Source organism: Bactrocera latifrons, unplaced genomic scaffold, assembly GCF_001853355.1.
Source record: "Bactrocera latifrons isolate USDA-ARS-PBARC rearing strain unplaced genomic scaffold, ASM185335v1 scaffold_207, whole genome shotgun sequence".
Taxonomy (NCBI): domain Eukaryota; kingdom Metazoa; phylum Arthropoda; class Insecta; order Diptera; family Tephritidae; genus Bactrocera; species Bactrocera latifrons.
In genome coordinates, this window is record NW_017535597.1 from 62,374 (window position 1) to 73,178 (window position 10,805).

The 10,805-nt window shown below is 35.4% G+C and overlaps 4 protein-coding genes across 5 annotated transcripts in view; 1 reads left to right on the forward strand and 3 right to left on the reverse strand.

Moving 5' to 3' along the window:
* Positions 1-3,378, reverse strand: part of LOC108968269 — a 20,108-nt gene extending 16,730 nt beyond the window's left edge. The window contains exon 1 of one of the 2 annotated variants that reach the window (XM_018932189.1): positions 3,190-3,378. The gene's annotated coding sequence lies outside the window, so the exon portion shown is untranslated. Of the gene's footprint in view, positions 1-2,987; positions 3,007-3,189 lie in introns of those variants that run through there. The other variant, XM_018932191.1, reaches the window with a different exon arrangement.
* Positions 3,379-5,219: 1,841 nt separating this feature from the next.
* LOC108968246 (death-associated inhibitor of apoptosis 2) lies at positions 5,220-7,261 on the reverse strand. The gene is made up of 4 exons (XM_018932158.1): positions 7,130-7,261; positions 6,459-6,898; positions 5,688-6,397; positions 5,220-5,627 (listed from the first exon to the last, which is right to left on the reverse strand). The coding sequence occupies exons 1-4, from the start codon at positions 7,199-7,201 to the stop codon at positions 5,539-5,541; spliced, it is 1,311 nt and encodes a 436-aa protein (XP_018787703.1). The 5' UTR covers positions 7,202-7,261; the 3' UTR covers positions 5,220-5,538.
* Positions 7,262-10,396: 3,135 nt separating this feature from the next.
* LOC108968264 (larval cuticle protein A3A) overlaps positions 10,397-10,805 on the forward strand; it is a 7,063-nt gene continuing 6,654 nt past the window's right edge. Inside the window, exon 1 of the mRNA XM_018932182.1 lies at positions 10,397-10,569. Coding sequence (XP_018787727.1) covers positions 10,510-10,569 — 60 coding nt within the window. The 5' untranslated portion in view covers positions 10,397-10,509. The remainder of the gene's footprint in view (positions 10,570-10,805) is intronic.
* Positions 10,503-10,805, reverse strand: part of LOC108968265 — a 2,033-nt gene continuing 1,730 nt past the window's right edge. The window contains exon 4 of the mRNA XM_018932184.1: positions 10,503-10,805. Within this exon, the coding sequence (XP_018787729.1) occupies positions 10,705-10,805 (101 nt within the window). The 3' untranslated portion in view covers positions 10,503-10,704.

A 10,805-nucleotide genomic window follows, 5' to 3' on the forward strand; every position in this document is an offset into this window, starting at 1 on the left:
CAGCTATATGCTATAGTGATCCGATAACGTCAGTTTTGACATATGAGCAGCTTCTTAGGAGTAAAGAACATATGTCAATTTTCTGGTTCGTTATCTCAGAAACTGAGACACTAGTTCGCGTATATACAGACCGAGAGACGGAGTTGGTCGACAGAGTCATCGAGTCAACTCATCAAGCTGATCATTTATATACATATCATATACTTTATAGAGATACTTTCGTGTATCATAAAGTTCTTGGAAACATAGTTTACAATGTTCAGGGTATAAAAACAATCACAACAACAACAAGCAATGGTATGTCATCACTATCGCTGGGCAACACACAATTTTGCTGTTCATCAATAGTGACTTTTTATTAAATTAAATGCTTTGGCGAACACTTTGCGATATATAAAGCCATACAAACACACTCGTAGGAATATGTACATGTGTAACACTATTTTTAGTTAGAAAGTCAATTAGATTTGTAATTTAAAATAACCAAGTATAATTTAATAATGGCGATTTTTTCACTTGAAAATAAACAGGGTTGTGCAGTTGGGGTTTTTCGTAATTTATCGATCCTTTAACAACTTCTTTCCAACAATCTTCTTCAGCACTTTCCAAGACTTCTTAATTGGAAAATTGGCTAAATTCTACAATTAGTGCTTTTCAAATTCGCTCCAAAGCTTAGCCAAATGTTGTTGTTGTAGCGACAGAAAACATTTCCATAGTAGTGTCTAGGCCATGGTGACAGTCCTTGGCCGTATAAACTTCCGGGTCCGTTTCAGTTACTTAGACCCGAATRCCGTGGGGACGGAGGATTAACCGAACCATACACGGCCGTCATAAGGACGTCAGCTCAAACTGAACTCTGAATGTGTAAGCCAACAGGATTTCTAAGTCCAATCGACTTACAAAAAGCACAACACTTCTAATAGTGTTAGCTCTTTGGTAGGTAAAGGAATGCCTTTGCTATGTAATGCTTCTCAGAAGAATCATAAACCGTACAGAGATCCATGGACTTGGAAATTAATCGTCGGAGACCTTATAAAGTATATCAGTATATCGATCTGATGGAAAATTTGACAAAATATATTGCCAATAGATTTGATAGGTCTTCTACTAATTCAATTGCTATTAACTTAACCCTTAAGAGAGCTCGATAGAAAGGATTTTAAAAACTTGGCGAGCCAAAACGCGTTAGATCATCGGAATAACAGCCTTTGAATGGATAAAATCTGGAGATAGAGCCGACAGTTTTGGCAGCTCATTGGAGAAAAAGCAAGGAAACCTTGTTAGCAATAGGGCAATCAGCCGATCGGTTATATYATAAACAACATATGTGGTCGACAGGGTGTAGTGAAACGTAGACGAAGAAGCTTTCAATGTGTAGAAATACAAAAAAACACGATTACATGACATATTTAGAAGTTAAACCATCACCCTTTGCAGACGAAGACTTCGAGAAGCTAGAGTGAGCCTTGGGCAAATTTGTTCTAGATATTCTTCTTTTTCTTTATTAACGTAGACAACGTTCTTCCTCTTCGCTGTTCGCTGTTCGTTCTGGATACTGCGGCAGGTTAAACTCCTACTTATACAGAATCAACCCTGACAAAATAAATGCATATTTTATATGTACCTTTAGGGGGCAATGAGTTCCCGCATGCACTCTAACCACCTGCTTGCATGCTCAGCGATCCCACGTYTCTAATACCCTTCTCCCAAGGATCTGAAACCGTCGAAACAGCACGTTTCCTAAGGCCTACCGTTAGATGAGTCCGTGGAAAACCAACTCGAATCTTACCACCTAAGTGGGTAWTAGATAACCGCTACAACAACAACATCAATAGAAAGATTCTCTTGAATATTCATCCACGTCGGGCAGGAACAGTGCATACTTCAATCTCTTTAGGCCAAATTTAGTAAATATCACGAAGTTTCATTTCATTTAAGCTGTTACGAATATCGGAATGCTTTGTATTTCTGCCCATACAATAACTGTCAACTCCATAGGTTAGGTTAGGTTAATTTGGTATGCCAATAGGAAGTTATTTGTGAAATGCTTATTATGCCAATAAGCCACGCATAGACCAGTTTGGTCATTAGCGATACCAGATGGAGTTCAGTTGCTGAATCCAAGAGAAGTAGTCATYGTCATCAACAGACCCTGCGGCCTCACTAACGTTACCTCCGCCAGTGTATTATACCTTAGGAAGATCAGTTGCTTACAGCGTAGTCTTGTCAATGCGGAACAAGTATACAAGAGATGCTCCCTTGTTTCACTGGTGCCTTGCTCTAGACATTTCCTGCAGTCTTCTCCTCTACTCGTCTTGTCAAGTCAATAGCATTAAAAAAATTTTGTTTAGGGAATATTTGTGCGTCACTACAACAACGAATAAGTTTCAGTTAAGTCTGCTTTGAGCGATGTTGGCTGTAGAAGTGACCACATTTGCAGTGGAAAACTATTTATGTTTAAGATAAGCGATCGTTAAGTGAAAAACCTACTTGGAACACCGACCTATTTTGCGTATGGATAAGGCAACGAGTGCTTTTCAACCTTACAAACATACACTGCTGCATATAATCCAATGAAAGCAGACGGCTAAGAACTGCATGTGTACATACAAACATACGTACGTACATATACACACATATGTTGGTACATATCTATGTARGTATGTATGTATTGTTGTATTTGCATATTTGTGTGCGCTGAGTAAATTGCAACTATCTTCGCTATCACTCGGCTACTTAATACACATGTACATTGTAAACTCATATGCAAACATACTTATATACATACATACATGCAAAGATACATAAATTTATATGTACATCATTAGCCGCTTTCGATGCTCTGCTTGCACTGAAGATGTACTCACACAATATCACCACCACTACACACACAAACACACGGTCGCACGTACACACACACACACATACAACTGCATCACTTTCAGCTACTCAGATACATGGTGGTTTTCATTAAGCAACCATATTACCAAGAACATCTGAATGCCGAATTTCGAATTGTTTTGTCTTTTGCACGATTCTGGTTTCACTCTCCTCCCCCGCTCTCACTTGCGCCCCCTTCTTTCAGCACTAATTGGTTTACTCAACGTTTTTATCTCTACTACTTTAAATATATTCATTAGTAGATATTTGTTGAAGAAAATAGAAAAAAAAACAAGAATTTTTGCTCACTTTGTAAACTTTGGAGAAATTGTGGTACAAATCATATGTACATATGTACTTAGGTACATAAAATCTGTATATATGCACGTTTGTATGTCTACTATATGTATGTACTTGCACAGACACTGGACCGACCAACCGACCGACCGTCGTACCGATCTTTTACGCTATTACCACGAGTATGTGCTCTTTTARCGAGTGAAGATTCCAAACTAAAGCAACGCAAACGAACGTGAAGGCGCATAGTCGCCAAACTGATGAGATATCAAGAGACAAACGTTTGGGCTCTCAGATACCAATTGCATTTTCATAATGTTCTCTTCATGCGCCTCATGTTCGTGCGTGTGTGCTTATGTGTTGTGTTCTCTTCGCTTTCATTAGCATGCGCATGTGATCGCTAGAGCTAGAGCTAGCTTTATACCCCACAAACGGTAGAGTGCTGTCTGCGGGTATTTCAAAAATTTWTTCATACAATTATAGTTTTGACCTGGTAATGCTGCTGTGTAGTTTAAATGTTGACATGAAAGTCATCAAAAGTTAGGTTCGGTCAACAAAAGCTTTCGACGAGTTTGGGCTAAAACAAAAGGCCTCTTAGATGAATAATTGTAAGAGCGGATGCATGATGGTCACACAGTTGGGGTTTRGTAATGCTGCTGTGGMGTTTAAATGTCGTCATGAAGGTCATCTAGGRCTAAGTTAGGAAAACAAAAGRAATKATAGTAAGACCGGATGYAKGATKSAGGGTAATGTCGAGCAGGAGYGCGTAGAGGTCAGAAAAAAATAGTTAGTATGTAGGAATCAAATACGGTTAYATGTGTATAAACTGCTTCTGTAGTCCAAAGGACGTTGRAGGATGGAGCATTGGGAGTGGCCACAAATGATGCTTTTACATATGACTCAAGTAGCTCACGACTTCCGGTCTTAGATCAAGATAAAGTGAGAAGGGAAAACATCCCYCTCCAAGGTTGTGCACTGGACTTGGGAACCGCCACGTAATGTAATCTTGCGGCAAGCACGGTGTCTGGTCAGTGCTTCGGTGAGCTGTCACCGCGGTGTGATGTGATTGAACAGTCATAATGTAATCTCGCGGGAAGCTGACTCTTAGCTGGCTCTAATGCTTAGTTGGCGCTCACGCCGCGATGTGATGTGATTTAACAGTCATAATATAAACTCGCAGGAAGCTGGCTGTTAGCTGTGATGTGATTTAACAGTCATAATGTAATCATGCGGCAAGCTTGCTGTTAGCTGCTTCTATAAAAGAAAAKCAGMTAAAAAAAATTTCTCAAATGTCTTTTTTGGTGGATTTACATTTTTTAAATTAAAATTCCTCCTAACCTAGATTTTTTTGAAGTGAAAATGCAAAAAAACCAAAATTTATTTTAATGTAGAATTTTTTTAAGTTACAATTAAAACAATTTAAAAACAGATTTTAAAATTTAGAAAAAAATTGAAAAGCGAAAATTAAAAATAAAAAAATGCTATAAAAAAGTTTTTAAGTGAAAAATAAAAAGCAAATTTACATAATTTAACGAACATTTCCAAATATCAATAAAAACTTAAAAAAAAAAAAAATATACAAAAATTTCAATACCTCATGATCCGTTTATTCTTAAAATATTTTTTCAAAAAACAAAAAAAAAATTGAAAAGTGAAAATTAAAAAAAACTAAAAATAATTAAAAAAAAACCAAAAACAAAAGCATTCAAAATGAATTTAGAAAAAATCTCAAATTGTTATGATCCGTTTTTTTTATTAGAATATAAAACAAAAAAGAAATTGAAAAAATTTCTTTCGGTTTTTTCGCGTAGAACTCATTGGTTACTCAGAAYTGTGGTGAGTTTTCATGACGGTTGCCTACATTTAGGCGCTTAGCATTTTACAACCAATCTTTAAATAATTTCTTTATTGCATAACCATTTTCTTTTTCACATACAATAATACTACACTAAAGAAAAAACACAATATTTCGATAAATTACATTCGATATTTATGAGAACTGGTATCAATTTGACTTTTTAAAAGTCGAAAAACATAACAGATAAAATACATGATTTGATTTTATTGCAAGGTAGATAGGTTTATCATACAAACAAAATTTTCAGTTTGTCGTTCAATAAGTAAAAAGCTACTAGTGTTTAACATTATCTATATATCGATATATATAAAGTATATATATATTTATGTGTGTATATATTTGTAAAATCATTGTTTATATTTATTTTACCATTCCAAACTAGCATAACATTTACATAAGTGTATGTGTATGTATGTACTAAAGCAAGTTAATAGCAACTACCGTATAATAAATTAATATAACACATTTTGAGAGGAAATAAATAGTGAAGAATGTTCAGCTATTTACGATAGGTAAGTGCGTACAAAACCTTTGATGTCAGCACGACACATGGGGCACTGACCAACGCCGGGTGCGCATTGTACACATGTAACTGTAAATGAAAAATTAATTGTAACAATTAAATGTTCACTGATAAATGCAGCGTACGAACCTAAATGTCCACATGGCAAAAACACCACACCGACTTCTTCATCCAGACACACTTTACACAGTCGTGCATCTTTCAGTTTACGATTTTCTTCTTCCAGTGATAAGGTTCTATTGAGAGTTTGTTCGCTARCTACTTTGTTTGTGCACGCATCATCGGCTTTATCTGTTTTAGCTTCTGTTTCTGTGTTATCACTAGTGTTTTTCATTTGCAAGGCATTGGTTACCGYCGCCGAACAACTCGGTCCATTCCACACACTACCATGTACTTGATTTTCAACATTACTTCGATCCAACGTTGTCCTACTATTGGTAGCGTTATTATGACTTTCACCACAATTACTACCCACACCGGCTTCATCCAACATATTTATTAAACGTGAAACATCGCCCGCCAATGAAGCACTAATACCTTCCGTACACTGGCCATTTGCAATTGGTTCAGCATCGTCAGGATCACCGAATACCGCTTTAATTAAATCTTCTACTGTTTCATATGGACGCCCGCAAGCCAATAATTGCCGCTGTGTGGCATTWCGTATTGAGCCACCATCAATACCGATTTCGAGCGCCTGCAGTACAGGTGCCGTCATCATGGCTTCATCAACGGAAATTTCGTTGTGAGGTTGATGACCTGACTGTCGCGTCAGATCCTGTACATGCTGTATATAGTTCGCACCTTTAACGAGACGCACGAATTGGCACTGAGGAAACCTATAGCAATAAAATAATATACTCATCGAGTRTTCTCCTATATATTCATATAACTACTCACCACTTTGCATGCTCAAACCAAGGATCATCTTCGCGTTGCCATGAACGCAAACCCATATTACAGTGAAAACAACGCACTTGATCTTCGACATTTTGATAGTAAAGCCCAGCTTGTGCGAGCGCATCGGGTTTCTGTATATCAGGTATGGGCCAATTGACATATGTGCGTAGTCGTGAATCCAATGAGGAAAATTTTGGTTTTTTCGGTGTAGAAATTTGTTGTATGCCTAAATCACGCAGGCCATCGCTCGCCATTTCTATAAGTGGACCTAATTGCACGCGTGGGCAGTTGGGAAAGAAACGTTTATGCTCCTCAAATGCATCGTCTTGTTCCTCCCACATAGCTATAATACCCTTGCACCATGCACATTTTACTTGATCCGAACGATTTAAATAGTAGAAACCTGCTTTGGCCAGTGATTGCGGTGAAATATTCGGATTCTAGGTTAGAAGCATAAAAACGTAAATATTTATTCAGTATATGTTGAAATTGAAAATATATACACATTACAACAAACACTGCGCACTTCATTATAAATAAACATAGAAAATGTATATATTTACATCAATGAGTAAACTAAATATAGTACACAATTTTGTATTTCAACACAAATGATACGCTTCCTTATCTATAAATATGTATGCGGTGCACAAAATACGAGAGCTACTCACAGGCCAATTTTTAAAAGTAGCCAAACGATTGGACTCCACCAAATAATCACATTCCTCAACAGATTCTTCCATTTTCAAGTCAAATGATAAATATTTTACTTTTCTACATCCAAAATCAACTTTTAGGAGTAGTGATGTGGAATTCCTCAGTGGTATTGAGGTACTTCAGCCTGAAGCTATTAAWAACCGAATACTTCTTTTTACACAGCTTACAAAAGAATTGTCTATAAGTTTTTTACTTAAAGTGTTAGAGTAATCATTTATTATAGATAAGTAGAATTCAATTCGTAAAWATAATATAATATAATTTGTGTAGCAAAAGTTACATTTACATAGCTAAACAAATAACCGGTTTAGTCAGTAACCAGTTCATCATAACACAAAATATTACACCGAAACAGTGTTGCTTTACCTTTGCGGAAATATTTACCCTTTTATTCATTTAAACTTTAAACTAAAAATTACGCTGCTTAGACATAAACAATATTATTTGTTTAGCGTACAAAAATATTATTTGTCATATTTGTATTCTTRCATTAAGAAAACATAACATTTTAACTCAAAATAATTATTGCATCAAATTATTATCTGGCAACACTATTTCCGCCTGTTCAAATTTCGTAATTTCATCAAAAGAATGTAAAAATAAATTTAGTTTTGTACATTAATAAACTTTTTGGTTTATAATGAAAGTTATAATTTCAAAATAAGTGCTTAGTGAATAGTAAAATTGAATTATACATTTCGTTTGATTTGTGTTCTATCTTTATACGTATAAACGGCTTATGCGGAAGTGGCTGTGTGCAAGACGCTGGCTGCTTTACTTGCTCAATAGATTTGTTTGATGCGTCGTTGAGCTTGATGGCGTTTAAGCTTGCAGACTGGCATCTTAGTAGCGTGATATGCTGGTAAAATATATATAATTTAAGGTAGTCTAAAGAACTTAGCAATTTTTCGGCATTCATAACCTCAAATGTATTTAAACTTTGCCATATGCTATTCATGCATCAGTACTTATTTTGCTCTAGTAAGCAGTAGAAACATATATGGCTCCTGCATGYATGCTTSATATGCCSTTATAGGACTACATACAGGTAAGTRACRCTTTTGGCTTACATACATATATTAATAGATGTAAAAATGCTTGTTTTAATATCCTTTACTAATAGATAATGAACGAGAAAATACAAGTAATATTTATCTCCACATTTAGACTTATATACCAATGCAATCGCATAAGCATTTCCTTGTTCCAACTGATTTATGCACATAATTTTTTAAGATTTGTAACCTTACATTTTTTGTAGTAAAAGCAAAAAACCAGCACAGACTACATACGGTGCTTTAAAGCCGGTAAAACCGGCAATCATTGAGCCATCACTTGTTGAAATTTAATTTGTTTATTACTCTTCTTCTTAATACAACTCGAGCGACAACAAATCAGTAAAATGAAGATGCACAAACTATATGCATATAAGTATGTGTGTTTTAAATTAATACGATGGCACACATAGTCCTACAAATATATATGTACATACATATATCTACACAACCATACAGGTATAAAAAACCACCTGCAGAGTTGGGTCAACTAAAAGCAGGAATGGTTTAGCTGCGTTGATGAAATAGCAAACACTCGCTTACACATTCACATATGCATGCAGCCCGATTAATCTCGACCTTGAGGAAAGTTTATGTCTTTATGAGCACATATTTGTACGTCTTTATATGCTAATTTTAAAGCTAACGGGCATTTGCTTGATATACGAATTTGAAAAATTGCACAACCTTTTTCAATATTAATAATAAAAGATATGATTAAAGTGAATGAACAAGTGATACATACAAACACGCCTGCRCGTAAATGACAAAATTTTGCTTTTTTTTTGTACTAATCACTAACATTGACTTACGAAACGCAGACTTAAGCTGGTGTCAAAATTAGGAACAAGTGTTCATGTGGTTATGTGTGTGCGTGTTTTGAAAGCTGCGACAACCAATTTCAAAAGTATTACAAACAAAAGAGTGTGCAATCTTCATCACCACTCCCAAACTTASGTATGTATATTATTGTGTGCGTCGTGTTTTGTATTCCAATTTTTTAATTTATGCACTCTTTCTTATATAACCTCACAAAAATAGACATGTGTGTAAGAAATAAAAAAACTAGAATATATATTTTTAACGCTCCAAAAATAACAGCGGAAATTTGGCGTAAGGTGAGAATGAATTTTTGAAATTTTTAACCTTCTTTTTAATTTTTTTTTAAACATGCAATAAAAGTTCTTAAAATACTTTCATAATTAGTAAGGTGATTATTTGCATAATTTTACACTTAAATGAGTAATTTATACTAACATTCCTTATTTACTAAACATATATAAATATTAAAAATATCTAGCTGCTTGTGTTCTAACCTAAAACGTGTTATTTTACCAACACATATGAACTACGTATACAAAAATATACTTAAAAAAAGAAAAGAAAAGAAAAGAAAAGAAAAGAAACAACAACAAATTAGTTCTAACATTTTGACACTGTCATTAACCGTAAGCGTATTTTATATAATTTTCGAAAACATTTCGGCGGTGTCGTTAATGTACGGTAAATAATTTCCGTTTTAACGTGGTCAAAGGTAKAGTATATTGTGTTGACATCAGCAATTTAACGCTTATAACGGGTATAACTTAAGCAATTAAACTTGTGTATAAAATGTATGTGATATGACGTTGCGTAATATCGTTATACATATATCAGTCAAAGTTTAAAGACAGAAAGGTGCTAAGTAGAAGCAGCAAGAAAAGAGAAAAAAATACCTTAAAAGTAGGTTAGTCTGGAAAGACAACACAGGTTACAGAAGAGCTTAATTCGCGTAGACGCATACTAACACACACACGGAAATATCATCACCACAAATTGCGCTAAGAAAATACTAGCCTGACGACCGGCAAGCTGCCCACAGCAGTAGTTGCTCATCACACAACAACAACTACACGGTACACGACCGTAGTGTTTGTATCCAGATCCCAAAAACCGCTCCACGTCACTTTGGCTACTAGCGACAACAGCAATCTGGCAATCTGCTATACATAACCAACAAACATTTGGCATGGCCCTTGAATGTGGAGATGCTGAGGTGTGTGCGCCACATAAATATGTAAACATACCATGCATATATACCACATATGTATGTATGTATATATAAAGGTACGTAACATGTCATACTTGACTATAAAAGCTTAAGATGACTGCAGCCAGTGGTTAGTCTGTAAACWCGCGTCGCAGCCAAACGTACAAATCAATAATAAAAAATAAACAAATAAGTGCATTTTGTAACAAAAAAGTTTTGTGTGAAAGTAGAAAAACATTCGAAATTCAAAATGTTGAAATTTATTTTGGTYGCCTGTCTCTTAGTACAAATCGCCGTAGCGGCTCCCGTTGTAAGTGTCAATACATATTTATTCAAAAATKCATGCTTGTGTGTATGTATGTACAAAAAATTGATTGTAAATGAAAAAAATATGGTATGTTGTATGCTAGAAAGCTACGTAGGAATACGTGACTCGCTGTGCTGCTTAAGTTCTGACACATTTTTGACGTTTTGTCGAGCGATCCATTTCGCATTTCTCATAGGGGCTGCATTTAATGTTGCCACAGTAGGCGCCGGAGTTGCCGC